Genomic DNA, 15,859 nt, shown 5'->3' on the forward strand with positions numbered 1-15,859 from the left:
TAGACTAACATTTGTTCTTTTCAGTTTGAAATGCTTACTGGTACACTACCATTTCAAGGTAAAGATCGAAATGAAACTATGAATATGATACTGAAGTAAGTATATCTTCTTACTTTTTGGAAAGTCAGAAAATGTAATTTTTAAACATGTTTTACCAGCTTGTTATAACTCCCTGTGCTTGAAGAGCATTAAGCTAGAACGGGAACAAAAAAGCCAAGCCCCTCCCACCCCCAACCAAGGTTTAGATCATGGACCGTGCAAATACCGTTAAATATCGGCAGGAATTGGAATCTTAGGGATGAACTTGTATTTTTGTTGTAGGTGTATAGTAAAGATAAAACCAGTACAGTGAATGAGAACAGCGTTATTTACCACGCACATGGTTATGCTCTCTTGCTACTGTTACAGCATACCTGATTTTGTAAGCAATAGTTAATCAGGTGTTGCTTTGTGTACGTATATATGGAGAATACGCTTACGTGCTCACATTTTTCATATGAAATTACCTCACTTACAACAGAAGCTGTCTAACAAGACAAACTGGGTAAACTGGTGATTAGTAAGTGAAGTTGTTGGGCAAATACGTTCTCATCTTTGTGCTTAGCTAACAAAGAATTTCCTTTAGACCACAGGCAGAGCCTTGGGCCTTTGGAGGGGATGATAGGGGAGGGGGTGAGAGAGAAGCTCTGTTCTTAACAACATATGGCAGTTTGAACTTACCCTGAGCAGGGGTTTGTAGCCGTACCACCTGTGAAAGCGGGTGGATTAGATCACTGCCCTCACTTGGAGCTCTAAAGTGATACTACAGTTCTGCAGAAGAATTTCTTGCCTTAGCGTAATTGTTTTCATAAAATAAGCATGGTAAAGTCAGTAAGCTTTTACATAATGGCTTAACGAGCTCCTTCTTGAGGCTCTTGCTTCAGGAGGAATATTAGCTATCACTTCGGGGGCAAGTAATTTGGGATTTGGTGAGTCTCTTCTGGCACTGATTCTGGTAGAGGTATTTTGGTGATAACTCACTGCTGACATGAACATATCTTTGAAAATCCTATGTATTCCTGAGACAATTGTTTTAGTCTATTTACCCTAAAGCTTGTTTTGGGGGCTTGGGTGGGGTTGGGGGTTTTTGGTCTAGTGTGGTGGGATTTTTCTGTCTGGGTGGGGTTTTTTGTTGGGGTTTTTTTTTGGTTTTTATTTGGTTTTGGGGTTTTTTTTGAAAACTACTCATATAAAGTGAAATTTAAAAGCTGATGAGTTAAACATGTATGCTCTACAAGACTTTGGAATAGATCCCTGATACATCAAATTGTGCAATGAAGTCTATGTAGACAATTTTTAGTAAGATGCATTTCTTCCTCTTACTTGTTCTCTGTTTTCCCTTTAGAGCAAAACTTGGAATGCCTCAGTTCCTCAGCCCTGAAGCACAAAGTCTTCTGAGGATGTTGTTTAAAAGGAACCCATCAAATAGATTAGGTTGGTTCATTTATTTCGATCTTTGAAATAAAAGTAGTTGAGTTGATTATTTAAAGAATGTAGTTGCTAGAGACTCCCAAGCTCTGGACGGTCAGTAAGATTTGGGTTTAGATACCATTTCTTCTTAGCTGGGATTGTGACTTCCTGGGTCTGGCTAATGAATGACCACTTTCTTGGACCAGTGACTCTTAGCAGTGAGCCAAAGCTTTGACAGTGTCAGAGCAAAGAGTATAGACTCTCTGTATTTGTGGGCTTCTTGTACTTTGTTTGCCTCCCTGATGAGGTGTACTCTACTTAATTTGAGTGGTTTACATCCTTGGGATATTTCTGTATTTACAATTCCCTCAAATAACCATGCTTATACAATATTTTTAGAAATGAACTGATTTTTAGTGCAATCATCTTCTTCAAAGACTTTACCCAAAAGTGTTTTAAATACAGTATTTTCTTTGTTCAGGAGCTGGTTCGGATGGAGTTGAAGAAATCAAGAGACATCCCTTTTTTTCTACTGTTGACTGGAATGTAAGTACAAAATGATCTGAATGATAAAGCTCTCTTTAATTTTTGTGTTCTAGCATTATAAGTATTTGCATCTGAATAGGACACAATAAATACTGCAGTACTGCTGACTGTTGCATTCTGGCTTCTACTATAATCTTACTTGGCATCTGGAGCTGTAGTATTTATGGTATAGAGAGTATTAATTATAAATTGAACGTTTACTTTTTAAATAATTGAGAGTTGCAGCGTTCTAAAGCTTAAATTGTCTGTTAGAGCATTTTTAGTTGGGAGAGGATGCTGGTCTTCCCCCTGTGCAAGAATCCTTCTCTTCAGCAAGTGTCCGTCTGTGCTTCCATGCAGGGCACAAAAACTCACTGTGACTGTAATTCTCTTTGACTTCTCTCTAGTTAGCCACAGTACATTCCTATTTTATCAGTCATATTCCATTCACAGTTGAAGTATCAACTCTGGTGCTCTGGGATGATCAGAAGTCTGTACGAGTTCATGATTGCTTGCTTAAATTTTTAACAAGAACCTTGGTGCTTTTCCTCTGTGGTTCTCTAAGCTTTTGAGATGTTCCCCAGAAACGTTCACAAAACTAAGATGCTCTATATCAAATAAATCCACTCTGAAAATACTCCTTCGCTATAATGCCTACAAAAGCATAGACACAATAAATAAGATGTTGCTGTGCTGACAGGACTACCTGCAATGCTAGCCAATACTGTGCTCAGCTGCTTCTTTAAAGCCTGTTGTCATCATCCTTCTCTTTATCTCTTGTATTTACCTCTGAGAAGGTGAATCTCTAGCTGTGTTTATGCAACATGTACCATAGAGTCCTGATTAGCAAGTGGAGTTTTCAGTAACAGCAAAACTTCACTGTTTTATGAGTACACTTTGTAAGAGAAGGCTGTGTTGTTAGGGCTTGAGTACCTACTTTTTTTTTTTGTAAGGGACTAATGCTGAAATAAATACCAGCAAGGAAGCCTGACAGATCTGCAGTTCTAAATCTTTTTTTTTTTTTCTTCCTTCTGTATTTTTTTTTAATTTTATTTTTACAGTTCTCTATTTTGATATGGTGGTGTTGATGACCACTTCTGTATTGTATCATTAGTTCTTTGGGATGAATTCGGGTCCCTCTTCCCTGTTGGTTGGGGGAGATTTTTGGTTTGATTTTTTTTTTTTAATTGAAATATGTTGCATGTTTTTGTGTAGGAAGATTAAATGAAAAGAACTACAAAAAATAGGTCTGAAAGGATGAGAGAAATGGCAAGAAAATGTTCTCAGAACTTCCTGAACTCTGCGTGGGGCTTCGACATAATTTGACATGAAGTTTTCTCTTCCTTAACTGTAAATGGGACTTACTGCTGATTTGAGATCACTTGGGCAATGCATTTTTCTAAAGCTTGTTGAGTAAAGGAGGCAAAAAAGGAGTAGCCGTTGTTTTGCTTTCCCTTCCTTCCCCTGACTCAGTTTAGTAGATTAGGAAAAACCTGGAATAGAGCTTTGAGAATTGGCAGTTCCTTGCCTGTCACTTCTGAGAGGTCTTTGGGACCCAGGACAGAAAGGTAATGACTGTGTACCACATCTTCCCATTGGGGTGAGTTTCTCAGGGTTCTGACAAAACAGGAGTGAACCAGGCCTGAGATGGTGGTAGAAGGTAAGATGTGCTATGGCTGTTCCACTTCTTCTGAATAAGCCAAAGATGGACTAGTGATAAGTAGCAGCCTGGTGTTGTAGTTTTAAAAGTACAGAACTGGGAGATGAGGGAGATTCAGAAGAGTAAGGACAAAGAGCTCTGTATTGTTTGACTTGTTTGGTAACATTTCCCGTAGCACTCCCAATCAAAGGTACATGAAAGTAATTCAGTCTTTCCATATGAATTTGTGGTTTTCTACTTGCTATATATTATTCACTCTTTCAGAAATCCGTTTTAATACAACAAGAACATTTGAGTTGCCGTTTAGCTTGGCAAAATTACAGCACCTACAGAAGTTTCATTCACTTTTAACTATGTGACTTTGTCCTTCTACTTCAGAAACTGTTCAGAAGAGAAATTCAACCCCCATTTAAACCTGCTTCTGGAAAACCAGAAGATACCTTTTGTTTTGATCCAGAATTCACAGCAAAAACACCAAAAGGTAATTATGCATGGTTATAAATTGGTGAGGTTTGTGGGAAAAGAGGGGTCAAATTAATGTGACAACATTGAGCTCTTCCCCTCGCTGCCCATGCTGAATTTGACTTTACTCTTGAGAAAACAGTGATTCAAAGCTTGTCATGGTCGTTTGGAGAATGACTGTGGTTCTAATAGGCTACACAAAATTATCGAACTGTGCTTACTGTGAAATTTCAAACAGTGAATTCAGAGGTGCACATAATATAACCTCGGGAAAATTTGGTTCTAATTATTCACTAGTCTTACTAATTGAATATTCTTGTATTGCCTCACTTCTGCCTTGCCAGCAGCTCATATACCACTGGAGTAGCAAAATCTGTGGGCACTCTTCTTTGTGATGCAGTCCTTGAACATAAGACTATGATCTTTATTTCTTTTGTATAAGTAGTCTTGTGCTTCAAAATACTTTTTCCTAGTAACATGTATTCATACATTAGTTCCTGCAGTGTTTTGCAGTTTTAGATAAAACCCAGGAATACTTGCTCTGTGTATGCTCTTGAAATAAGAGAAGACAGATAACTGACTGGAAGTCTTACTCAACGTCTGGTGTTGCCCTTGTTTGCTTCCCTTCCCTCAAAATGTTTCTTCCAACATCTCTCTTCTGAATGTTAAAGAATAGCCTTGCTGGGATTTAGCCATGCTAATCAAATGCGTATGCCACCAGATTCTCCAGGTGTCCCGCCTAGTGCGAATGCACATCAGCTCTTCAAAGGATTTAGTTTTGTTGCGACTACTACTGTAGAAGATCATAAAATCTCACCACTCACCAATATCCTGCCAATAGTACAGGTAACACTTTATTTCTGGGGGGAAACTTTTTTGACATGCCAAAGAGAGATGAATATTTAGTGTTTACAGTCTGTTCTTTTTTTGGCTGGGGAGACTGTTATAAAATGTGCATTATTAAAATGCTTCCATGGGATATTTTTAAATTTTAAAAAGCGAGTTGCTGTTTTTCTGGAGGCAGAATTCAAAAGAGAAAGTACGGGCAAGCAGAAGAAACTTCTGCTGTTGGAAACAGTATTATGGCAAAGAGCGTCTTGTTGCTTTAGATGACAGCTTGTGTGTGTTTTTTAAAGCAACTTCATGGAAACAGCGCACAGTTTACTGATGTGTACGAACTGAAGGAAGATATTGGTGTTGGTTCCTACTCTGTTTGCAAGCGATGTATACACATAGCTACAAATATGGAGTTTGCTGTAAAGGTACTTTGAATAAATTTCACTGTGACAGTTCTGAAATTATTGTGTACTAGACTTGTAAATTTAAATGCATGAATTTTGTAGCTACTGTAGCTATTTATATGCTGTGAGAAATGAAAAAACAGCGTTTTCGTTGTTTGTTTAAATTGTCTGTTGGCTTCTCTAGCTCTTCACGTGGGTAAAGTTATGGCCTTGAAGAACTGGCTTTGCAATTACAATTGTGAAGCCTGAAAATATTGTACGATGATGAGCACACCTGAAATAAAATAAGATCCACAAGGGTAGGACTGGGCTGCAGGGAAGTAGTGATGCTGCAGGAAGTCCATTGCATTTCCTTATCCATTGGAGCAGAATAGACTGCATTAATAGTACAGTTTTAACTGGTAGCAAGGATAGAGCAAGAAATGAATAAACAGTGGGATGTGAAGCTGGAAAATGAATTAGTCATGATGAGTAACAAGTAATGAACTCTAGAATTTTTTTTTTCTTATTCTGTTGCTGAAGTGAGAATACAAATACAAAAAAATTTCTTTATTTAATAGACTTTGGTTAGCCAAGTTGTTTTTCCTGTTGCTATATTTTGCAGATAATTGATAAAAGTAAGAGGGATCCCTCGGAAGAAATTGAGATTCTTATGCGTTATGGACAACATCCAAATATTATTACTTTAAAGGATGTATGTATCTTTTTTTTTTTTTTCTCTGCTACCTCAAATTACACAGTAGTCAATAAATAAATATAGATGTAGGGAGTTTACTGGGATTTATTAAATTTATTTTACGAAGTAAAATATAGTAGGAGAGCAGTACATACAGTGAAATGTTGAGTATTTCAAAACATGACATTGTCCTGATGTTAATTTTTTTTCTAAATGCTGTTTAGTGAACTTGAAGAATCTTGTAAAGGTTAGAAATGTCGTATTTCCTCTTATTTCAAATGAGTAGCTAATGTGTTGGTAATCTGAATCTGAAAAAGCAGTTGCGTGTTATCCAGTACATGCAAAGTGCCAGCAGCTAAAAATTGTCCGTGGAGGGGAAGAGCCAGTAGGGAGTAGCAGGGCTACTCTCCTCTCAAACCAAAGTTCCTAGTCTGAAAAATTAGTCTGAAAAAACTTAATTCAGAGTTGTGAATTAGCAGTTGATTACCTCAATGTCTCACAGAATCGCGCATAAACTTTCTTATACTTCATGCTTTAAGGCTCCTGAATTGCAGAATTCAATTCTTCAGTCCCTGCTGTTTGTGCTCTATGTTCTTACGTGACTAGGTGAACGATCCGGTCTGTAATTTTCACATTTATCAGGATGTATAATTATAGATGATCTTTTTAAATATATGTGTGTGTGTGTATTTATATATGTTTGCACTTGTTAAACTTATCAGGTGTATGATGACGGCAGATTCATATACCTTGTCACTGAACTGATGAAAGGAGGAGAGCTGCTTGATCGAATTCTCAGACAGAAGTTCTTCTCGGAACGAGAGGCTAGCGCTGTGTTATACACTATAACCAAGACTGTGGACTACCTGCACTGCCAAGGAGTGAGTAATTTCTCCTATGACATAGCTTCTTTCGCACTTCTTAAAATTAACAAACGCCTTTTGTTTACGTGCTTTGGTTGGCTTGTTCTTATGGCAGAAGGGAAGAAGATTTCTGAGTATTTTACGACAAAGGTGAATAATATAAACCACTCATCCTGTTATTCTGGCAAGCCCTTTCGACTCTACTTTTACAGTTTATGAAACAGCCGATACTCATTCTCTTACGCTTGTTGGCAAATGGTTACGTTAGTTCCAGTTGCATAATGAGCCAGTAGGCTTTTTTATGACGTTACTTGAACTAGAATTTTTTGTTACTAGAAAGTTATATAATTGTGTGCAACTGCTAATAGGTATATTAAACTAGAGAAAAGTGTTTAGAAATTGCAAATTAAGTTAAAGGTACATGCAACTTCTAAATGATAGATTTTAAAATTTCTTTGTTTAAAGGTAGTGCATCGGGACCTTAAACCTAGTAATATTTTATATACGGATGATTCAAATAATGCTGATTCTATCAGGATTTGTGATTTTGGATTTGCAAAACAACTTCGAGGAGAAAATGGACTACTTCTAACTCCATGCTACACTGCGAACTTTGTGGCACCAGAGGTATCTTAAACTGCTATGTGTTTTCTCTGCTGTTTTTGATGCGTCAGGTACTTTTTAGCAGTGCTTAAAAAAAAAAAAAAAGAAAAATTCTGCTAGTTTTTCTGAAATGTAATTATACATACTTTCTAAACACTGGTGCATGTGTTTATTATAAACCTGCTTTAAAAATAGCAGAATCCACCCTCAAAAGTAAGATGTAAGTCTGTTGAGAATCTTAAGAGCTGATGTTCTGAGAACAAGAAATATTGTTGATAGTTACTGCAACCTGTATGTTGAAAAATAAATAATCAAGCCTCTGAAATTATCCTGCGATTGACCTATCCTTCCTTAGGCTGTGTGCAGTGGTATTGGTTTGGTGTGGGTTTTTTTAATATATGAAAAGTCTTTAACAGTCTTTGTTTTATAGGTTCTTATGAGGCAGGGATATGATGCTGCTTGTGACATATGGAGCTTGGGTGTTCTTCTTTACACAATGTTGGCTGGGTGAGAAATATTTCTTATCATTTTTTTTTTGTTTACCTGAAATTCCAGCAGGCTGCATGAATCCATACCTCAATGATCTGCATTTATGCAGAATGACGACGACACTGAAGTGGAACAGCAATAAGTAATGTGTACATAAACTAGGCTTATCTTACAGGCAGGTTCAAGGCTTCTCTCTTCTATAGTGCATGACTGGGGGATGCAAAAGACTCCCCAGTTTCCAGGAGATAATTTAGTCTGTGAAAGTATGTGGTGGTTTTCTTCTTTCTCCTTCTACCTCTTGTCCTCCCCACCTTAGTACCCTTGTAGTCCACCTTCATGTACCTCCTGCCACAGGCTTGACTCCTGGCCCATTTGTAGAACACGCTGGCTTGTAACCTCTTAAGTTTTCTAAGCCTCTAAACTTTCATTAAGCACTATGAAGTGCTTAGTGGCCGAATGAGAAGAGGTTTTTCTGAATTCTGCTCTAACAGAAAAATATCAGATTTTTCTGTCTTATAGATAAATACTATTTATTGGAAACTGTTTCTCATTACAACTTTATGCTTCCACATGTAAAATCGCCACCACCACTAGAGTTTTATCATGAAAACTCAGATCGCTGTATGATTTAAGTGCAGGTATGCAGATACTGGGTAGTATACTGCTTGCACACTTGAGAAACATTGTCTGAACAAAACGTATGGCGGGTCAAAAGTGTGGGGGAGGAATGGTCCAGCAAGAATTCCTATCTTTCCATTTTGTTCCCTCTTAAGCTTATCAATGGAAAGACTAGAACTAACTGGCTGGGATAGTTCCTAAACCTCTGTGGAAGATGCTGGTTGATCTTCTGTGCAGAGCTTTCAAAGTACTAAGACAGAATGCATTAAGGTTAATTATTATTGCTTGCAAGCTAATTTGAAATCTAAGGGGTATTATGATGTAACTACTTAATCAGAGTAAGATTTGGGTTTTGCAGTTAAAACTGACTTGGTACTTGCCTATGATCATAGGAGATGCCAGAACATCGACATTGTTAAAAGGTGTATTTAAGTGATTCAGATTGGGTTTCAGATTTGCCAATTTAGTTCTTTCGAGTTTGTTGTGGTAAGACTTGTAGAAAGTAAGCCAGACTTACAGGAAACCATGTAGACTGTTATAAGCCTCCAAAACCAACAGTCTTGTGGTTTAAGCCTCCCAAACTCACTTAAGTAAAAAACTGTTGTGAAAATTTTCTTGTAGCTTTTCCCCAGTTGATAGGTGTGTGTACATTGTGCTCGTTCTCTGTCTAATTAAATGCACATGCATTAAATACAATATTAGGCCAGCTTGTTTGGCCATTCTGTTAGGGTACTGTTCCAGGTTTGGATTACTTTACATGCTCTGGTAATCCAGCGTAATTTGTGTTTATGAATCACTTCTATTTAATTTGAAAGCCTGTGCTGATTAGAATGCATTATTACGATACTGACTTCAAACATCTTTTTAGTCTGTATTTCCAATTTATTCTACTTGATTAACCACAATTATGGGGAAAAGAAAACAATGTAGCTTTTTGAAGATGAAACGCTAATAGAAGTAGTATTTAATAGAATATAGTGTGTTTCTGTCAGCAGCAGGATATCTGCTCAGAACGATTAATGAGATTTACCAATTTCTTGCAGCTTCTTACCTATAACGAGGCATTTTGTTTTTTTCTTTCAACAGCTATACTCCATTTGCCAATGGACCTAATGATACTCCAGAGGAGATCCTGGTACGGATAGGCAGTGGAAAATTCTCTTTAAGTGGAGGCAACTGGGACACTGTTTCAGATGCAGCAAAGGTGTAAATGTGTTTTGTTTATTCTTACATTTTTGTAGAAGTCAAGTGAACATCTACTGAACTCCGTAACAAACAGACTAGTCTGACACAGTAGCTTGCTATTATTACCTCCAGACTTTATTGCAATGCAGGTCATCTAGTCCAGCCTCTGGCTCAAAGCAAGGTCAGCAATGAGATCTGACTGGGTACCTCAGGGCTTTATTCAGCCTGATTTTGGAAACCTCCAAGGGTGGAGACTGAACAACTTGCCTGGGCAGCCTTTTCCACTGCTTGACTGCTGTGATGAGGAGACAGCTTCTTCTAATTTCAAGCCAGAACATATCGTGTTTTCCTTTGTCCTCTGTCTCCATTCTTTTGGCCGTGCTGACTAAAGGAATGCAATTACCTCCCTCAGTCTACTTGCTGTGCTTCGGCCTGGGATGCCATCAGTCGTCTTGGATGCCAGGTCACAACTGGTAGTTCAGGTTCAGTTTGCTGTCCACCACCAAAACTTCTTGGTCCTTCTCAGCAAAGCTGGTCTCCAGCCACTCAGTCCCATCCTGTACCTTGGCAACAATTTCTGCCTTACCAAGCACAGGACCTTGCATTTGTCCTTGATGAATTTTGTATAGCTCTGGTTAGCCCATTACTCCATCCTGCCTAGGTACCTTTGGATGGCTGCCCTGCCCTTGAACTTGTTAGCTCTTTCCCCATTCTTCCACTTTGATGCCCCATGGCAGACTTAGCAAGAGCGCGCTCTCTTGCTCTCCCAGATCACTGATAAAGATTTTAAATAAGATGGGTCCCAATATAGGCTTTTCCGGTCATCAGTATTTTTTTATTCCTTGTTTTTATTGGACCAAAATCAGATGTTTGTGGGATACCTTAAATGGAAGGATGACTTTTTACAATTATCTGTTAGTTCTAGTAGCTAACCAGTCTTGCTTTAATAGGTTAATTTTTTTGTAGTGCAATTTCTTAAATGTCGTCCAATGCTGAAGTCATTGGGTCTTTTTGTCTTTGTTAGTACTTTCAGCAACTAGTACTTGAACAACCAAATATATCTGGATATCTTGCCAAAAATCTTGGTCAGCTTGATTATGCAGCTGTCCTTTTATTTAAAGACTGCCTCTCTCATCAATCGCTGTGTGTGTCGTTTGGTGCTGGCCTGGTCTGTAGGTATCTTAGTCACCACCGTCACCATTTATAAAGCTTGGCATTAATATTAAATCTTTTCCTGATCCTTTGGAACTGCACTATTTGTTCATTTCAGTAGGAGTGATTCAGAATACTTGTTAGCTGGTGCTGTCTTAGCAGAAGTAATTCACTTCTGCATATTTAAGAATGCTTAACATTTTGTACCTAAAACAAAGAGAACATTCTGTCAGCTTGTTCATATTTTGTTTTCTTTCAAGCTATTCCTGTCTCTGTTCTGTGCCCTTCCCACCCAGCTCTTCTTTTGACCAATGTTGTAATTAGTAGCTTATTGCTAATGCTTCTAAACAGGCACAACCAAGTGTCCATTTGTGTCTTTACTCTTTATATAGCTCCTTGAAGGAAAAATTCTTTGATAGTATATCGCTATATATGAACTCAATTGCAATATGAAGTCAGCAGACGCCAAATTGGTGGTATGAATGAGGAGAGATGTTTGCAAATAACAGCTTTCTTCCATAAAATGTCTGCTAAATGTTAATAGGATTTCTAATCTTTTAAAGATTGTATTAAAAATAAACCAAACTGAAATATGAAACGCACAACCAGCAGTAAGTTTCTTGCAATAAAGGCTTGCTCTGTTAAACTGATTAAATAGTACAACACATTGTTTTCAGTCTTCTACGGTGTCAAGGCACAGAACGATCCAATTTATCTGCTGATTTTTGCGTGTGTGTGTTTGCATTGTGTTAATCCCTGCCACATAGGCTACTTTTTTCATTGCTGCCATAATTAATGCTTTAAAGGCTGTATAAGATTATTTTAACTGAATAATATGTGTGGTTTTCATTTTTTATCTAGGACTTGTTATCACATATGCTTCACGTAGATCCACATCAGCGGTATACAGCAGAGCAAGTATTAAAACATTCGTGGATAGCCTGTAGGGACCAGTTGCCGCATTATCAACTAAACAGGCAAGATGCACCACATCTAGTAAAGGTAAAACCACCTGAAGGCTGAATGTTGCTTGAGCTGGAGGATGCGCAATGAATTGGGTCGCTTTTAGAGCTACAGGCAGAACTTGGGGTTTGGGTTTTTTTCTGTAGAAATCAGCTTGCTTTTGTTTTCCCGAGAACATACATATTTAAACAGACAAATTATTGGCAAACTGATTTTTTTTTTTTTTTTTTAACCTGTGTGCAAAGGAAGAGATTTTTCTGGGTGTTTTGCTTTCAAAGATTAAGGTAGCTTTGGCCATATGGGAACCTGATAAGACAGTTATCTGAGACTGAGCCTTCCACAGATCTCTTAGCATTCTTATTCAAGAAATCTTTTGGGATTTGTTTCTATGACTGGCTCATGTTGTGCTTTCCTAACATAAATTAATAAACTACGCTACAGTTTTTCCACTGGTATTTTATCCGTTTCTTCTGTATCTGTGTTTCTGACTTGACACACAAACTTTCTGCTGTAGCAGACATCTTTTAAGTTGACTTCATTAGTTTTGTTGCATTCGACAAGGACCTGTGATAGCCAATCTTAGTTGTGTTGTCCAGGACCTGAATAGCAATTTAAGTGGCTGTGTTTGATAAATTGATGCTAATGTTGCTTGGAAGGTAGTAATTCTGACCCGCATTAAAAGGTTACTCCTACATCGAAGGTATATAAAAGAAATATACAGGAAAGAAAGTGTCAGATACCCGTGCTTAGAAACCTGAAGGATTCAACAATAGATGTTTTTCTTTATTTTTTTCCAAAACAAACTTTAGAGAATGTCCGTGACCTGCCATAAGTCCTGGGTGTTTTTTTCCGTAGAGTTAATTAAGAATTTAATATTAAAATGTTTTTATTTTCTGATAAAAATGACATTTACAGCCTTTTATGTATTTCATTGTTCTCTAGGGAGCCATGGCTGCTACATATTCTGCACTGAATCACAAGACATTTCAGCCAGTGTTAGAGCCTGTTGCAGCCTCAAGTTTAGCTCAGCGACGGAGCATGAAAAAGCTAACATCAACAGACTTATAGATCCACTGGGACACCTTAGCAAGCAGAAGCGAGGGGAAAATCCAATAAGTGGCTCTATTTTGCCTGACCTGTGATCAAAAGGCATCTATGGTTTCCTGCTACACTACTTGAATTCTGTAAAAGTCCTTTTTTTAAAAAGAAAAAAAAAAAAAAATCCACAGGTTCATACTGTGTTGTTTTACAGGCCGTATCTGTTAAGTTAATTTAAACATCAGGTACACCATAATGAATTTCTCTACACTGTCCTTTACGAGATCTGTTGCAAATATTATTTCACGTTCTGTATAGTTTTGCTGGGTTCATTTAAAAAATGGTTTAGGGGACCGTTGCCAATGACCAAGTTGTACATAAAGTGTCAGTGTAAGTTTTCTTCGCACCTTTAGACCCTGTTGTGAAGGACAAATTCTTAATTTTGTAATTGGGCACTTAACTCATTCAACGTAATTTAACTTGTTCATTACTATTATGAAAAGCTGACTAATGTATTGTGCCAGTGTTAAATGCATTAGTGTTAATTTGGAAGGTCTGTGTTTGCATGGTGCTAGTAACTGATAAGTTTATGTGAAAACACAAACGAAAGGGATGTGTCAGATTCTGCACTTTACCCATAAACTTAATTTGATCACTTGTGATCCAGAAGAAATGCTGGTTAACAAACAGCCTCTTCCAGGAAAATGAACATTTCTAGTTGTTAGCACAAATGGTATTGTGTCCTGCACTGAGCTGGAGAAAGTAAGGACGTGTATAAACTGCCAAAATTAAGGATCTGAATAACATTGGTACCACTTTAAGACAACATCATGCAATCCAGTACTTTTTGTTATTTTTACTGTTTCCTCAGCAGCCCTTTCTACTGAACATACCCAACATTAGGTTTGTTTGGCATCTAAGACAGACTGACACTTTATTATAACAAACTTGGCACGTGGATTTTATTTTTATTTATTTGATTTTTATAGAACGTTGCTTCTATCTGAATCTCTCGCCGCATGTACAAATATTACAGAACATAAATGCAAAATTCTATTTGCCTAACTGTAGGGGTAGCTTGGGAAAATAAATAAGCCTTGCAGTGTGCCCAGATAAGGGAATTCTAACCAAGAAATGTCGCAGTTATGGACAAGTTACTGACACTATCCTGTCGCCAGCACTTGCTTGCCCCCTCTGTCTTGGCGTTAGGACTTCAGCTGTTTCTGAATGCTGTGATGGAGAGGAAGTAAGTTGCAGGGCCAGAATTATCTTGGGGGTTTTCTGACTCAAAATCAGTGCTAGCTGCTAGTAAACTGGGAACTAATGCATTCGGAGATGATGAGCTTAGAAGTATTTTCAGAAGTTGTAGGCGCTACTGTGCGATTGTACTGTCATAGTGGGATGATACGCGTTTTAAATATTAACTATATTAGTGAGATAAAATCAAATGTAGTACCAGACTGATTTGCCATCGTTGAATTTCCCATTTCAGATATCTTTGGTAGCCAATTACCAGACAACCAGTGATGGCAGAACTTGGCATTTTGAGACAGGAAAAAAAAGCTTTTGGGAGAATTCTGGCCCAACTGCCAAGAGTGGCGATAGTGACTCGGATCTTAAAAGGCTGAGGGTGCTGGCTGGTTCTTGCGTATACCTGTGAAGTACTTGGCGGCGTTGGAAGTACTGTTAGATAAGCTGCTTTATTTTGTTGTGGTGGGGGAAGATGGAAATTATCTGGCCAAATAGTTAGGTCTGAATATATGTAGATTTGAGACATAATGAATATAGCAAACATAGGTGTGCTATTTGTATCATGCAGAACATACCCCATACTAAATTTCTTGAGTGTTTGATAGATGTTGGAAGCTTTAGGGGCCGTTTGTGCCTAGTTTTGAGGTGCCTGTTTGAAATGCTTGAAAGCTTATCAAAGAACACACCTGCTTCCTGGAAAGCTTGTTCTTTAGTACAAAATCTGCCCCTTATGCAGCTGGTTCATCCTTCTTTTCATTACTGAAGACCTTTGCCAGCAAGAGTGCCTGGAAACCTCTTGTCGACAGTCTATCGGTATAATTTTGTTGTGAATTTACAAATGACTGCCAGAAGAATTTGAATTCACTCTAAGAAAAAAAAAAAACAAAACCAGTGGTGGAAATAAAGCCACCTTAGCCCCAAGGGCAAGGTGTAATGTGGGTTGAAATGTCCTAGCAAAAACTGTGTTGGGGATAGAGGGTAATGCGAGGCGTGGAAGACAACTACAGTGGCAAACTTGAGTTGTCTTCAGCTTTCCCCGTAAGGTAGCAGCTGGTCTTTAATGGCTTTTTTCATGAATCATTTAACAGTGTTTATATTGGTGTTTTCTTTTAGCTTGCTTAGAAGCACCACGTTATAAGCACCTTAAAAGCATTTTGCACAAAAACAGTTGTAAGCAGCCGAAGGTACTTAAGTTCTTCTCAGTGTGCAAAACGAAGGTGGGAAAAGTACACAGACAAGATGGACACTGATTCTTGGCAAAGAATTTAAAACATCCTCTCTAACATTACCCCTGCTGGTTTTCTATCGTTGTTAGCCTTTAGTGCAAGTGGTACTCCTGGGGTAAAAGCAAGGTTTCAGTGACTGCAATGTTACAAAGTTGTCTTATCACAAGGAAAACATATGGACAAACGCCTTTGTTATATCTGACAGGCCAGTGTACCCTGGTATGCCCATTTTAATCCTTAATTTGGGTGGGAAAAGTTCACTTGCTATGAATATTTTGGCATATCAGTCTTCGGGACATTTTAGATATACAAGAGAGTTCACTTGCAGTTTACTCTTGCTGTACCGTGTTTAATGATCATCATCTCTGTGATACTTCCTTTGGAATTTCTTGCCTACTTCTCATCCTTTTTTCAAACTTTGGTTTTGTTCAGTTAAGCAATTCTATTGCAAAGCAGCA

General features: G+C 38.0%; 1 protein-coding gene across 4 annotated transcripts in view; it reads left to right on the forward strand.

The window, feature by feature from the left end:
* The window catches only part of RPS6KA6 (ribosomal protein S6 kinase A6), a 30,137-nt gene extending 15,080 nt beyond the window's left edge, over nucleotides 1-15,057 (forward strand). For all 4 annotated transcript variants that reach the window (XM_035898350.1, XM_009643429.2, XM_035898356.1 and 1 more), the window contains 13 exons: nucleotides 25-95; nucleotides 1,385-1,473; nucleotides 1,931-1,995; nucleotides 4,013-4,115; nucleotides 4,818-4,942; nucleotides 5,233-5,358; nucleotides 5,942-6,031; nucleotides 6,736-6,894; nucleotides 7,342-7,503; nucleotides 7,910-7,986; nucleotides 9,673-9,790; nucleotides 11,785-11,925; nucleotides 12,829-15,057. In XM_035898350.1, coding sequence (XP_035754243.1) covers nucleotides 25-95; nucleotides 1,385-1,473; nucleotides 1,931-1,995; nucleotides 4,013-4,115; nucleotides 4,818-4,942; nucleotides 5,233-5,358; nucleotides 5,942-6,031; nucleotides 6,736-6,894; nucleotides 7,342-7,503; nucleotides 7,910-7,986; nucleotides 9,673-9,790; nucleotides 11,785-11,925; nucleotides 12,829-12,954 — 1,452 coding nt within the window. In that variant the 3' untranslated portion in view covers nucleotides 12,955-15,057. The remainder of the gene's footprint in view (nucleotides 1-24; nucleotides 96-1,384; nucleotides 1,474-1,930; nucleotides 1,996-4,012; nucleotides 4,116-4,817; nucleotides 4,943-5,232; nucleotides 5,359-5,941; nucleotides 6,032-6,735; nucleotides 6,895-7,341; nucleotides 7,504-7,909; nucleotides 7,987-9,672; nucleotides 9,791-11,784; nucleotides 11,926-12,828) is intronic.
* The last annotated feature ends 802 nt before the right edge of the window (nucleotides 15,058-15,859 follow it).

Source organism: Egretta garzetta, unplaced genomic scaffold (assembly GCF_000687185.1).
Source record: "Egretta garzetta isolate BGI_Z169 unplaced genomic scaffold, ASM68718v1 scaffold220, whole genome shotgun sequence".
NCBI lineage: Eukaryota > Metazoa > Chordata > Aves > Pelecaniformes > Ardeidae > Egretta > Egretta garzetta.